The sequence below is a fragment of the Carlito syrichta genome, unplaced genomic scaffold (genome assembly GCF_000164805.1).
Source record: "Carlito syrichta isolate Samal-C Ts95f unplaced genomic scaffold, Tarsius_syrichta-2.0.1 Scaffold302568, whole genome shotgun sequence".
In the NCBI taxonomy this organism is placed as follows: domain Eukaryota; kingdom Metazoa; phylum Chordata; class Mammalia; order Primates; family Tarsiidae; genus Carlito; species Carlito syrichta.
Window position 1 is genome coordinate 122,924 of NW_007246664.1, and position 16,278 is coordinate 139,201.

Here is a 16,278-nt window from a genome sequence, read left to right on the forward strand (position 1 = left end):
CAGAATCATCCATTACATTCAGCTATCATGTCTCTCTAGGTTCCTTTAATATAGAATAATTTTTTAAGTTTTTCTTTGTCTTTCATGACCTTTATATTTTTGAAGAATATAGGTTAGTTATTTTGTACAGTGTTCCTTGAATTTATATTTTTCTGATGTTTCCTAATGGTTCAATTCGGATTATGCATTTTTTTCAAGAATACTTCAGATGTGATGTGTCTTTCTAAGTGCATCATATCATGATGTCAGTTGTCCCATTACTGGTGATGTTAATTTTGATCACTTGGCTAAGGTAAAGTCTGCCAGGTTTCTCCACTATAAAATTACTGTTTTTGCTTTGTAGTTGATAAGTATGTGGTGGGGATATACTTTGAGACCATAAAGATGTGTTGTTTTTCTTAAGACTTTTACCTTCTAGTCGTAATATCAATTGATGATTTTTGCATAAACTATTCTAATCGTTGCCAAGTGATTTTCTAATTTCAGCATTTCTTCACTTAACAGTTGACCTTCTGTTATAAGGAATTTTTTTATTTTTATTTTTTTGAGTTGGAGTCTCACTGTGTCGCCCAGACTGGAGTGCAGTGGTACGCTCCCGGCCACCACAACCTCACCCTGCTGGGCTCTGGCGATCCTTCTGCCTCAGCCTTCCAAGTAGCTGGAACTACAGGTGCACACTACCATGCCCAGCTAATTTTTTGATTTATTGTAGAGATAAGGTCTCGCCAAGTTGCCTGGGTGAATCTCGAACCCATGGGCTCAGGCAATCCACTCACCTCAGCCTCCCAAAGCACGGGATTACAGACTGAGCCACCGAGCCCGGCTAGGAATAATTTTTTTAAATAATTTCTATATTTATATTCGTATATGTTCATGGATTCTTATTGTATTTTATTAAATAGATTAAAATCTGTTAATATCCTAATTTATTTGTATGATCAAATTGTACCAGTTTGGCCATATGGAACTTCTTCAAGCTTGCTCCAAGATCCTTTTGACATGTTCCCATCCTTATTTGAGTACTTTCTTGCTGAAAAAATGTTGTGAAGTAAGAGTAATCATTTCCCTGGAAAAAGGAAGGTTGGAAAAAAAGTTATCCTACTCAAAAAGAACATGATGTGCTATGGGAGAAAATTATGAAATAGTACAGTATAGTCTGATATCTACAATATTACCCATTTTCTAAGTATGGAGAAATGACTGGTGAGGCTAAAAAGGAAGTAAAGAATTGTATACTATATAAGGAATTGAAATTTTATCCTATGAGTGATAAACTGTTGAGATAAATTTTGGTGCTAACATTTTATAACAGTTATGCCTGTTTTATCATCTTGATGTACAAAAATCCCAGGAGAACTTTAATATTTTTTATTCACCCTTAAAAAACAATCCTTTCAGCCATACTTTCTACATTTTATCAGAAATGCTATAAGGTTCATTATCTTGAATAAACAAGTAGCAAAATTTATACAACTATTAAATTGAAGACAATATACGAAATTATTTTCAGATATACAAAATGTAGTCTTGAGTCTACAAACTCTATTACTGTTCATGTTTCCCTAGCACTTTGGAATGAATTTCTTTTATTTATTTATTTTTTAAAGCAGGATTTATTAAGAGGACAGAAAACCTCCCACAGTGGGAGGGGACCCAAGGGAGTTGCCCGAATTTCTTTTAACTGGAAAGATTTATATGGAAGGCTAAATGTGTGCACATTTATGCCACAAATTCTCTGAATTACCAAAGTTCCTAACTATTTAAGCTGAATATATTACTATCATATTTGCTCTTTAAGTTTCCTAGGAAAGCTATTCATTATCTTAGTTTGCTGTTCAGAAAGATTCAGGAAGTAGAAATACATAGAATTCAAGCTGCAAATACTGTGATATAGAAGGAGTTATATTAATAGGGTCAGAACAAGTCTTCTTTATATTTGCAGTGTATCCAAAGAATGAATAACATTTTGCACTTTGGGTAGTTTAGGGAACTCTTTTACTGATTATTTTGAAAAATAAAGTTTCTTCCTGAGGTTTTGGATTTAATCAAAAATCTGCATAAACATCTTGCTTCTGCTGTATTCTTTTCTATGATCTGAAAGCTTCTTTTCTTCATTTGTTTTTAATTTTAAAAATTGATTTTCAAACCAGGAGAAATGTAAAAAAGTTTAAAAAGATGTATTTAGAAGAGGAAAACAATGACTTTGGTATAAACAACTCTATTTCAAGATGACCATGCCACACACACAAAAAAGTTACTACTGCATAACAGAGATCCTTATTGTTACTCCACTCAGTTAAAAGAAATCCAGCTGTACTTTCTGTTCCCCTTTGAAGGCTTTCTACACCATAGATATTGCCACTAGTATTTAACCATGTCTTTGATGATGACAATCCTGAGTGAACCCATATTCTTTTTTACACTGAGTTCCTATGTAGTCTTTTCACTGATTATAACTGCTGCATGGAATATAGAAAATCTCAATAGCATTTTGAGTACTGTCCTTGCAAAAATTCTGAACTAAAATATAGTCAACCTCATGTCTGTGCTGAACCAGAAAAAATAAGAATTGAGCTAAGTTTTGCTTATGGAAACCTAGGCTTACTAGATAAGAGAAAGCTTTAGCATCAGTTTGTGGCCACTTTAGGATAAGTTTAATCCTACAAAATTACCTAAGAAAATTAGACTCAGCCAGGCTTGGTGGCTCAGCCTGTAATCCCTTGCTTTGGGAGGCTGAGGTGAGTGGATTGCCTGAGCCCGCGGATTCGAGACCCACCTGGGCTACTTGGCGAGACCTCATCTCTACAATAAACCAAAAAATTACCTGAGTGTGGTAGCACGCGCCTGTAGTTCCAGCTACTTGGAAGGCTGAGGCAGAAGGATCACCTGAGCCCAGCAGGGTGAGGCTGCGGTGGCCGGGAGCGTGCCACTGCACTCCAGTCTGGGCGACAGAGTGATAATCCAACTCAAAAAAAAAAATAAAGAAAAGAAAATTAGACTCATTGCAGATGACTGCCAATTTAGGTGTTATTCAGTTTGTCAATCTTCTCAGTTCAGACAGCTACTAGTGAAGAGGATGTCTTGACTCCCTCCTCAACTTCCACCCCAACTTCCATAGAAAGGTCCCATATGCTAAAGTACTTTGTAGTTTATTTTTGCCAAATTAGCTAGTATACCTACAAATTATCAGTAGTAATCATATATCACCAGGTAATTTTACTATTGTAAATTGAAATATGTATATTCTTTTGAACACTATGATTTTCTCAGTGTAGGACATATGTGTTCACATGTTTTTCATTTTATAGTATGGATGAGTTTAGTGGAGTAAATTCTCCACTGTTAGAGAACTAAAAGCCCTCATAGATTCTCCTTTGTTACTATTGGTAATCATTTGTAGGCCATCAGAATATATTTGTGGCCATGAAATAGTTTTTGCTTATAGGAAACTATGCAGTAATGAAGCTTTTTTATTATAACCTTCTTTCTTAAAATTTCTCATTCCTTTCTTTCCTGTTTCTTCCTAAATGGATTTTATAGGCTACTGACGGCTAGGCTACAACTCACCTGGCCTTCAAGAGGCAAAAGTGCATGCTTTTGTCTCCATTTTTTTTCTCTTCTATCAGACTTCTGTGTTAGTCAGAATCAAGAAGAGGATTAGGAGGTGAGGGGAGACATTTTTTATCCTTCTTTCTGGTGACTGAGTTTTCTAATGACCCAAAACAGGAGTGCTTTAGGTTTGTAACTTAAAAAATAAGAGAAGTCAAAGACAACTATTCTTAAGTTTTCTGAAGCTTTCATTTTGAAACTCCTTGTAAATCACTGGTGTCAACATCAGAAAATAGTTGAAATTGTATTTCTTTTAAAAATGGAAACAAAAAAGGAAATATAACTATTTACTAGATTTATTTTAGAACTATGACTTCCGAAAGTGGGCTGCCCTGTGCCAGCCCTGGAAAGCCTCTGATAGGTCTCTGTGAGAACCCTTGTGCTGTATATCTGAGCGCTGTGCATTCTTAGCCTGGACCTCTGTCTGCTTATACCTCCCTGAGTGTGTCCCTGGGACTGTCCATGGAGTATTGTTTGTTCAATTTTTATTTGAAGAAGGGAACACTGGATCACCTAGATGAATGGTTTTCAAAATAATTTCAGCTGCAGTCTTTGGTTAAAAGGAATCTTTTTTTTTTTTTTTTTTGAGTTGGAGTCTCATTCTGTCGCCCAGGCTAGAGTGCCATGGCACACTCATGGCCACCGCAGCCTCGACCTGGTGGGCTCAGGCGATCCTTCCACCTCAGCCTTCCACATAGCCAAAACTACAGTTGCACACTACCACGCCCAGCTAATTTTTTTTTTTTAATTTATTGTAGAGATGAGGTCTCGCCAAGTTGCCTGGGCTGGTTTCGAACCTGCAGGCTCAGGCAGTCCACTCGTCTTGGCCTCCCAAAATGCTGCAATTACAGGTTGAACCACCAAGCCCGGCCTGTTAAATGGAATCTTTTATGGGCACACAATCATCCTGCATGTAGTAAAGGATGCAAGAGAACTGGATGTGTTAATGATATTATTTCGTTGCTCCTTTTATGGAAAAAGAGCAGCTGTTGTCTGTTTCATTCATTTAAATTTTTGTGTGGAGAAAATAAGTGACAAATGCTCTTTCACAGTTACAGGATCAAGTTAATCCTTTATTGGTAGCTAACAGTACTGTGGTTTAGGATTGGTTGTGAGCAGGAAGAAACTTTTGTGCATAAAAGGTATTCACTAAATATTTGTTGAAAGCACACATTCCCAAATCACACACACACACACACACACACACACACGACCTACCTAATATGCAGAGAATTAAAAGACTTCTCCTTCGAAACATTCCTGTCAGTCTATTTATTACATATCCAAAGGCCATTATGTTAACATGCAAATAGCTTAGCCAGGGACCAGTATTAACCCTTTAACATCAAAGTATGTTAATTTGTTCAATTTAGTCACTCCACAGTGTATACACATCTCAAAAATCATGTACACCATAAATAAATACAATTAGTATTTGTCAATTAAAAATAAATTTTAAAATAAAATAGAATGTTCGTACTACAGGTCTGTTTTTAAAGTGTGAATTATCCAGTGAGGTAATCAGTTTGTAACAAAGACTTTATAAGTATTCAAAGGCTTAGAGAAGGAAAATGACAGAACAAAAAGACCCCACTTTGCTCTTTGCTTCCCACCTTTGGACTTTGTTTAAAAGGTTTTGCCATTCATTGACTACCTCAAGTTTTTATTGAGAATCTACTATAAATATAAGAAAGACACTGTTTTACAAGTGGCAAAGAATATAAACATTAATAAGATACAGGCTCTGCTTTTAATGAGTTTGCAATAGACTAACAGAAGTAAGGCAAATATTTAAATATCCAAAGCATAAGATGGGGAGTGACAGGTACCAGAAGTATAAACAAGTTATAAAATTATTTCAGAGATGAAAGAGATTATTCCTACCTGTTAGATACCCACACTGCAATTTCTTAACAACAGCAACAACAACAAAAGAACTACCAATCTCTACAACTTAGAGAATCATCAAGTGGTTTACTACCCTCTTGCTCTTATTTTTATTTTTTTATACATCTTTCTTTTCTGCTGGGCTGCAGTATTCTTTATGGCACAGTATATGTTGCTTTCAGTGTCCTGTGTCCCTAACTGTGCTTGGTGCATAAAATGCACTTGAGAAATATTTACTGAATAGTTGTGTATATCACTGATAATCAGACTTGCTGTTTATTAAGAAAACTTCTTTTACAAAGCATATTTGACAGATAAACCCTATACAATTAAAAAGTAGACTTTTCTTCTCAGAAACTAAACATCTTTTATAAGGACACACTTTATAAGATTATACACAATTTGTACCATAAAAAAAGTACAGCATATCATAGCAAAGATCAGATCAGAGACCTATAAAGCTGAATAAAAAGCTGTAGCAGCTATCTCTGTCATTCTCTCCAGTTACACTGGTTGTGACAGTGTGTTTTTATGATATTTGAATGACTAAGTCAGAATCTCGGGGAAAGTGAGCTATAAATAAAATTATATTTCAATTGTAAGGGAATGATAAATCACTCTTAATCCTTTTATAAGTATTCACTTACAATTTTGAAAAAAAAATGTTGTTCTAACTTAGCACTGAATAATCTCTAAGGTCTTTTGAAAATTTTGTAATTTTGATTGTCCATGAGGAGAAATGTCACATTAAAAGTATCAGCAATTTTATGTATCTTTTTATCTGAGTACTTATGACAATGTCCTTAGTCTTAGAATGAAAATCTTTTTGCAGTGATGCCTTTAATTCAATCCATTGAACATGTCTGGAGCAGCTACTAGGGTTGGGGTAAATGTGCTAAATTTAACAAGATGAATGACCAAAAACTCACAATCCTCAGAAGGGTATATATAATTATTATAAAGTGGTTTGAAGAGAAGGGAGCTTATTTATCTCACATGCAGAAACTTTGGAGGCATACTCCAGGGTGCAGCAACTCTAACAGTGCCATCGAGGACTCAGACTCTTTCTTAGGTTTCCCTACTTACTATGTGGGCTTGTATCCCTGTGGTTGAAAATTGGTCACAGCACCTCCCAATATCCAACTGTGTTTCAGGTACAAAGAATGTAGAAGGGCAGAAGCTTGTTCCTCTTAAAGCTTTACCTTTTTATATTTTTATTTGTAATAGGAGGCCTGCCCCCAGGAACTTTTTCCTACATCTCCTGGCCAGGATTATACCATAGGGCCAGTCCTAGCTGCCAAGTAGTTGAGGAAGAAGGGAAGTATAGATAGCAGTCAGGACAGCCAAGCACCTGTGTTTGCAGCTACTCCTTTTTTGTTTACTCTCTGGGAGAGTAACTTATAAGGTTCCAAGGCTAAGTTTTTTATGGTGAAGCTATAGTCTCCAAGCAGTCCTTTTTTGTAGTTAAATGATGTATTTATTAATTCTATAATATTTCCTTTCCTTTTTGTTGGTATATATGCACCTGATGCTATTCTGGGTATTGAGAATAACAACAGTGAACAAAAAAGACAAAGTTGTTGCTATCATGGAGCTAACATTCTACTGAGAAGAAGGTGGCTATAAACAACGAAATATAAATATGCATATTTTTATTTATGTGTTACAGATATATAGTTATAAATACCCGTATATATGTATAGACTTGTATGTATGTACTTACATATAAATATTCATGAAGAAAATAAAGTATGATGAGGGACACTGTGATATCTGAGCAGAGTCCTGAAAGAAATAAAGAATAGATGAAGCTATAATATCGGGAAGAATGGTCCAAGCAGAGAAAACAAAAACCCTGTGGAGAGAACCAGTATGACTGGAGCATAGTAAACAGGGAAATGTTAGAAGGTGAGAACAGTGGGAGCCATATTATGTTGGGCATTATAGGCCATAGCAGGGATTTTACTGTAATGACATGGAATGTCATCTGAGAGCTATGAGCAGAGATTAGCATAACCCAACTTACAATTTAAAAGGATCACTGTAACTTGTGTGGAGAATAAATTGAAGTGTGGCAAGAGTAGAAGCAGGGAGACCAATTAGGAGCCTATTCAATTTCCCAGGAAATCACTGATGGTTCCAACTGTCGTAGTAGGTGTAATGATCAGATTCTAGATATGTTTCAAAGATCATTTAAATGATCTTTATAATATAAGCGAGGAATCAAGAATGTCTTCAAGATTTTGGCTTAATAACTGGAAGTATGAAGCTGCTGTTTACTAAGATGATAAACACAATAGAATAAGGCACTGTATGGGTGAAATCAAAGAGTGGGCAATCAAGAGTTTAACTTTGGACATTCTAGGTTTGAATTGCCTGTTACACATCCAAATGTGTGTTAGATGATTGCAAGTCTGGAAACATTTTAGCTACTAACTATTAGATGAGATAAAATCTAGAGTTGAGGGTAGAGATTGGGAATGGAGATATAAAATTCTCAGTTTTAGTGTATGAGTGTAATTAATGCTTTGGGACTTGATGAGGTCACACAAGGAGTGAATAGCTAAACAATAAACTTGCTTGGTGACTTTTTCAGAGGAAAGAAAATTTCCTATGGTATCCTAAATAAATTAAAATTTAGGAACTTCATTTTGCTAACTAGCACATTAAGTATTCAAAGTTTAGTGTACTGTCTAAGGACATGAAATCTGAAGCCAAAACTACCTGGATTTAAGTTCTAGCTCTTCTGTTACTATCATGTGATTTAGGAACATATATAATCTCTCTAAACCTCTTTTTCCTCATCTATAAATAAAGTTAAAATGATGCCTCACCATAAGGTTGTTGTGAAGATTAATGAGTTAATTTAGAACAATGCCTTGATACATAGTAAGCACTCAAAAAGGATTAGCAAACATCATCTTTAAATTTCACCAACTTTTGACACATGATGTAACACTGCTAAGTTGTTTTAATGGTCCACCAGAGAAGGCTATATCTTGGAGACAGGAGAAACAGTTACTCACCTGCCAATCTTCACTTGGATACATTTGAAATTGGAAGATGTTGATATTTATAAGTCATTCCCACTTTTTAATCAGTGTTTCAGAATCATATTCTCAGTTAATTATCTTCCTGTTTAGGTCACAGTGCTGTTGATATCACCAAGGTGGCTAGACGACACCGCATGTCTCCTTTTCCTCTGACATCTATGGACAAAGCCTTTATCACAGTCCTGGAGATGACTCCGGTGCTTGGGACAGAAATCATCAATTACCGAGGTATTATTACATCTGCTCATTGTCCTTTCTTTTCTTCATGTTTTTCCAAGTAAGATGCATATAACATTAATGCACAGTTTTCCTGAAAGAAAGATTATTAACTATTATCACAATCGTCACCATTCTTTTTATTTCTTATTGCTGTTTAACTACAGGGTCAGCCTTAACAGTATACAGAGTGAATCACCCATAACACTTCCTTTTCGTAAAAAATGGAATAAAATGGATGGGCTTGGTGGCTCAGCCTGTAATCCCAGCACTTTGGGAGGGCAAGGCAAGTGGACTGCCTGAGCCCGCGGGGGTTCGAGACCCACCCAGCAACTTGGCGAGACCTCGTTTCTACAATAAATAAAAAATTAGCTGGGCGCGGTAGCGCATGCCTGTAGTTCCAGCGACTTGGAAGGCTGAGGTGGGAGGATCACCGGAGCCCAGCAGGTCAAGGCTGCAGTGGCCGGGAGCGTGCCACTGCACTCCAGTCTGGGTGACTGAGTGAGACTCCAACTTAAATAAATAAATAAATAACATTAGCTGGGTTTCTGCTGTCATCAAAATACTAGTACTATAAACTGAAGAGAGGGTTATCAGCACTGAGTGAGGGAAATAGTTAACTCTGAGTCTATCTGATGTCCTTTCTGTGAGAAATGAGAGATAACTAATGTGTCTTGTAATGAAGTTTTCTTGTCTTCTCGTTGCTCTTGGTCTGATAGCATGCTGAGAACAGCTTGTCAAAGGACAAGAAAAGATAGTGTTCTCCAATATTTTGTTTTTAATCAACAACTTCCATTTCTAAAACTTCAGCATAGGAGTTGTACTTAGTCAACCAACTCCAGAAGACCAGGTTCCTGAAGAAAACTTCCAGCCAATAAAGTCTGTGATTTCTCCCTCCCACCAAAAGAAGTTGTTTTTAGTACAGTCTGAATAAAATATAGCATTTAAATTGTTTTTGTTATGCAAATAGAAACAATACAAACTAATTAATTTTATGAATAAGAACTTTATTTATATAGCCATAAAATATTCAAACTGCAATTAACATTGGAGAGCATTTACACAAACACCTAAAATTTTCTGCAAGGAAACTTAGACTCAGAGCAGCAGAAGTAGAATAGGATTTAGGTATCAAGACTTACATTCTTCTTTTTCTGCATGATAGTGCTCTTCTTCCAGCATTAAAATATTTTAAAATAATGGTAGCTAACATTGCAAGTTATATTAAAAGACCTAAAATTAATTGGTGAAATATGAGAAGTCAGAGTTTAGCTCTTTGGTCCCTGACCTCATTTAGACAAAATTGTTTTATACAATTTGCATTTATTCTACATCTATTCACTCACATTCCTTTATATATATATATATATATATATAAAATTAGTTTTAAACCTTTTGTTTTTGTTTTAAAGGAAATAAGGGATAGAAAACTCATTAGAGTAGGAAATTAAGAATTAAATGTGATTTCAGGAAATTATTTATTATGAAATGCAGAATATTTTAAATATTTATTCACATCAACTGAACCTAAGACATTTTCAGAAAAATGAACATAAACTTAAGTTGTAAAAAAAATTAATAATACTTTACCTGTTATAAAAATTAACCATCCCTGGTCTTTTATAACTTAAGTGTTGTTTTCTTTAACATCAGTCCTTAGAAAAATCTCACTGTGCATTCCAAATCACATTTAGACAGAAGTTTCAGTTGTTTTAAAGAAAAAGAAAAAGAGTTAGAAATGACCATTTCATTTTTTCTCTAGGAAAAAATGCTGTCAAATATTTTTTTTCCCCCTTCATGTGCTTATTTCCCCTTCATTTGTTCATCAAATCAGTTGTCACTTGTAAGTGAGCAAACTTTTCATGGATGGTTAACATTTTGCCAAGTGTTTTTCACCCATGATGATGAAAAATAATACTGAGGTTTACATTCAGTCTTTGAGCTGGATCACATTCGATTTTTTTAAACAAAAGAGTATGTATAATTAGACCTCCTAGGCACTTTGGTCAGATGTTTAGAAAACATCATATATAAAAACATAACTCAATTTGTTCAACAAATACTTACTAAATATCTATTCAATGTCAGGTGCTATTTTAAGTCCCATATATACAAATGTTAATAAAAATAATACTCCAGCTCCATGGATCTCATAGTCTAGTATAGAAGAGATAGGTAAACAATGTGATACTTGTCTCCGTTATTGACTATTTTGTAGGCGTGTCTTTCTTTGTCAATTCCTTGACTTTATATGACCCCATGCATGGCAGTGGAGTCATATGCCACTTATAAATTGATTTTTAAATCTGTATCACTTCCCAGATCTTGTCTGATCTCCAGACTCATATACCAAATGTATTAACTATCTGCCGCTAGTAAATTTAACATGACAAATACTGAATCCATTTTCTTTATCTCTGCAATACTTGTTTCTTCTACATCCTTTGGAATCCATCCCTTATTCTCCATTCCTTCTACTATTCTTTATTATTAACTTCCTGGATTATTGTAACAGGCTCCTCTTCCCCAATTAACATCCTCCCAATCCATCCTCCTAATGCTAAAGTAATCTGTTCAAATGGCAAATTTGTTGTTAACATTCCCTATTTACAGTCTTCAGTAGTTCTCCCATAACCTCAGATACAATTCAAATCCTTTTACATATCATGTAAGGACATTTATAATCTGAGTTCTAATTTTTTCAGTTTCTTCTCATACTTCCTTATCATCAGAATTTGCTTCTCCCTACCTAAATGGTAAACCCTGTATAAACTATTGCTGTGTCCTCCCCGGACCAGAGAAGAGTGCCTCCATGTTTCTTTCATGACAGCAACCTAAAGTAAAATGAATGCTGTTGGGAACTTGAAAAAAAAAAAAATTTGCTTCTCCCTAAACCTGAAATGCTGTTTTTCACCTCTTATTCCCTCTTACCTCTAAGCCTTTGTTTATACTATCTTTTGCTTGGAAAAACAATCTTATTTCTCTGCCTGGTTAACTAGTATATGTTCTTTAACATCAAGCTTAGGGAGATACTTTTCTTTGAAGCCTTTTCTGATGTCTACCTCCCCCTTTCCCTAGTTGGGTTAAATCCCCTTCCTTCATGTTCCTATAGCACCTTATTCACATGTTTTGTGATAGAACTGATTGACATACTTGCTCCTATTGTAAACACCCTAATAAATCACATGAGTATAAAAAAGCAGAGTGCTCTAAGTGTGAATCACTATAAATTGAAATGTCATAAGTTAAATAAGACCTGCAATTCTCTTACTGAAAGAAAGATAATTATCTCCAGAAAAAGGATTAGAAATTCATTCTCACTGCACTTTATAATGTTTTTCTTTACCAAGTATATTTTCATTTTAATGAGCAAACATTTATGTTCATTTTTATTTTAGCTAGAAGCATGTCTAAACTGTTTAGTTTCATTCATTAATCACTAAGTAGGGAAGTATTTTGGAGAAACTGAAAGGCCTTCACAGTTCTATGAAATTGCAAATATTTTGCCTCTTCAAACACAAGGGGGGAGCAAAAAAAGGAATGTATTTATAAAAAATTGTGTATTTATTCTTACATGTTCAAACTACAGCCACCTTCAAAGTCCTCTCTGTTTGATGAAATACACCTATCAAGACGCTTTATCCACTGCTCAAAACAGTTTTTGAATTTGTCAATTTTGATGACTTTCAGTGCTTCTGCCATTTTTTATTTCACCTCTTCCACAGTCCCCTTTGAGGACTTTCACCCAGAGAAACAAAAAAAAAGACACTTGGGCAAGATTGGGTGAATAGGGAGGGTTGGGCATGGGGTCATGTTATTTTTGGTCAAAAACTGCTAAGCACTCAGTGTGGTATGGGCAGGCAGGTGCATTGTCATGGTTGAAGAGCCAGTCACCTGTTGGCCACAACTCAGGACGTTTCTTCTGCAAATCATGACACAACCTTGTCAAAACTTCCAGATAAAAACTTTGGTTGACCATTTGATCTGGAGGACCAAATTCCAAGTATACTACAAGGGGCTTGCCCTACAAAAGATAATTCTGTTTTTTGGGGGGGTCCCCCCTTATACTCTTAACATCTTCAATTACAGAAGCCCCTAGAGGAAAGCCAATGTTTTGTAAGGGAAGTCTAGAACCACTGAATCTGTGAATCCATTTGGAGCTGTGACATCTCTAAAATGATTTTTTGTATATCTAAGAAAGTTCAATATTAATCCCAGAAAACTAAGGCTATAACATATGTAGAAAATACTGCAAGTGATTTCTGTGCTCATAGACATGGAGGACTCTATGAAGGAATTTCAGAGTATAGTATATGAAATACTTAGAATATAATAGTAAGAGTGTAACTTGTAAATCAAGTGACCTCTCTACTTTAAAGATAGGGAATTTAGGACCAAAGAGTTGTAATAATGTTCTTAAAGTTAGACAAATAGTTGTGATTAAAACAACTAGAACCTAAAATCCTATACTCCCAGGCTGATGTTCATTTCACTATAACACACTGCATCTCCAATCAATATGAAAATGATTCTTCTAAAGCAAGTGCCTATATGTACTTGCAGGTGTTTTCTCTTTGTTTATCTATTTTGACTACAGATGAATCTTCTATTGTCTCTGGCCTATCCTTTAGCATATTACTATTTTCAACTTCTATCTGCAAGTAAAGCTTTTAAGGAGCAAGTGCTCCACTGATATAAAAATATTTTCCTTTGATTTCATGGGAAAGGCATACCTGGCATTACCATAGATGATAATATTTGTAAGACTACCAATTTATGACTCATCTTCTTTATTTGTAAAGGTGTGACATGAATAAATTACAACTACACATTTTGGCACAGTATCAACTACTGTAAAACAGATTAAAATATTCTGGCACCATTCCCTAAAATTTTCCCTTTGTTTTCAGTATACAATGGAAAAACTATGAGCTTTTTATAGAAAGGATTTTGCTGTTTTGGGAATTTTATTTTAGATCACAAGCACTAAGCTTTAAGATTGCATGATTATAGACTGCAGCATCCCATACTCAGGTTCTTTGTTTTTCCTCATCAGTGCTTCTAGTCAAGGAAACTTCACACTATGCTGTTGAAACTGAATTTGGAAGAGTGAAGTACCTATTTTAGAATACTGACCACAGCACAGTGGCTTCTAGCTAGTTAGTGGCCTGAAGAAATAGGTGAAAAAGTGAAATCTCCCTTATTGTAAGCTGAGATTCTCTGCCCTCTAGAAGAAATGCAGAAGCTCCTGATTCCAGGCAGTAAGAAGTCTTCACCATGGTGGTTCACAGATCATGATGGGAGTTCATGAACTCCTCCTGTTGGTTCAGGGGCTGTCAACAATAAGGAAAGAGGAGGTAAGGTATACTGCAAGGAGTTTTGCCATCAGACACTCTTGACCTTGCCCTACCTTTTACTAGCTGAGTGACCCTGAACAAACTACATATAACCTTTCTGAATCTTATCTCTCTCCTATGTAAGATGGAAATATCTAGTCAATATAGGGCTATTGTAGGACACTATTAAAGTAAATTGTATATGTAAATAAACTTTCACTAAGCTGCTGTATTTGGAATTTAGTAACTGGTTCCCTTACCTCCATTCTCCCCACATGGTGATTCTAAGATCATAACCCTAAGATAAGCACTTGTAAATTAGAGTCAAAGCTAAAATTCCTTGGCTCAGTTTCGTGTGTTGGTTCACATTGATAATGTCTGGATCCCATATACATTTCTATGTAATCAAATTTTAATTCTTCCCATTCAGGTCATTCAGGCATGTGTTTCATCATAAAATTTAATTAAGTAGTGTTTTTCTGCTTATTTTTCATTCAATTTCATTCAATTTACAAAATTGAAGCAAAGAATTGAGACGGTTATTCAAATATTTCAAGTGAAAGCATATATTTTTTATTATCCAAATTACTTCCTCCATTTTCTACCTCCAGTTGAGTAAAGTCTTCACCTAGAATGATCCTGTCTACTTGAAAAGGGATATTGGTCTGTACTGGCATTTACTGTAGATTTTTAAATTTTTTCTATGAATGTGGACACTTAAATGCATTCATAGTTCCCTTTAGGTATTCTTATCTCTTTAGACTCTTCAGTACATGAACTTCATTACACCTCTAAAATATGCACATCTTATTATATTCTTCTGTTTCTGCATCATATTACATCTTTACCCTTTCACTTCTCCCTGCATTCTTCAAGGTGAACATCTCATTAAATCTCTCTACATAATTTTTGTCACATAAATGTGTTTGTATAGATATATATAGATATATATATATATATATGTAATCACAATTTGTAGGTAATCATGATGTTCCTCATAGCCAAAAATTATATTATCTTACCAATCAGCTCTCTGAATATGTGCTTTCAGGTGCTTCTCCCCTATGTGGTGGGTACCACATAAGTGCTTTTACCATAGTACTTACTAAGCCTTCTTGTTTAGGGGTTTATTTTAATGTTATGTAATTGACTAAAATTACTTATTCACATAGGATTTGACCCATAACCTTGGTCTAATTGTCCTCTGTCAAGACCAGGTACACTAATCATCCTTTTTCACACTTCCTTCTTTTCACACCGTTATATATTTTCCTATATGTATTCACCCTTTAAAACAAAAAAAGGAGCCGGGCTCAGTGGTTCAGCCTATAATCCCACGCTTTGGGAGGCTGAGGTAAGTGGATTGCCTGAGCCTGTGGGTTCGAGACCCGCCTGGGCAACTTGGCGAGACTTCATCTCTACAATAAATTTAAAAATTAGCCAAGCGTGGTAGCACGCGCCTGTAGTTCCAGCTACTTGGAAGGTTGAGCAGAAGGATCACCGGAGCCCAGCAGGTCAAGGCTGCGGTGGCCAGGAGCGGCCACTTCACTCCAGTCTGGGAGACAGAGTGAGACTCCAACTCAAAAAAAAAAAGGATATTATAAATTTAAAAATAAAACAGAAAGTTTTAAAATATTGCAAATGCATTTCACTTTAATCAATTTTGATAAAAATAATTCATACATAATCAAAAATGTAAGAGGGAATTAATTTTTAATAGATTTTTAAATTTAATTGTATAGCTTTTATTGAATATATCTGTGGATAGAACGAGGTATAGTCTTTAGATATGATTCCTAATTTTCACATTATTTTGAGTACCTCATTATGTTTTCACATTTTAATATGTATATCTTATTTTGTGTCGTTTATTTAGCAATCTTGTTATTCAGTATGGATTTTGTTTTTTTGAGTTGGAGTCTCACTCTGTTGCCCAGGTTGGAGTGCAGTGGCACACTCACAGTCACTGCAACCTTGACTTGCTGGACTCAGGAGATCCCTCTGCCTCAGCCTTCCAAGTAGCAGGAACTACAGGTGCATGCCACCACACCTGGCTAATTTTTTTGATTTAATGTAGAGATGAGGTCTTGCCATGTTTCCCTGGCTGGTCCCCAACCCCTGGACTCGCAATCCTCACTCCTTGGCCTCCCAAAGTGCTGAGATTACAGGCATGAGCC

The 16,278-nt window shown here is 35.5% G+C and overlaps 1 protein-coding gene across 1 annotated transcript in view; it reads left to right on the forward strand.

Moving 5' to 3' along the window:
* The window catches only part of LOC103259229 (gephyrin-like), a gene marked incomplete at its 3' end in the record, with an annotated part of 154,653 nt that overhangs the window by 108,958 nt on the left and 29,417 nt on the right, over window positions 1–16,278 (forward strand). The window contains exon 5 of the mRNA XM_021711754.1: window positions 8,640–8,777. Coding sequence (XP_021567429.1) covers window positions 8,640–8,777 — 138 coding nt within the window. The remainder of the gene's footprint in view (window positions 1–8,639; window positions 8,778–16,278) is intronic.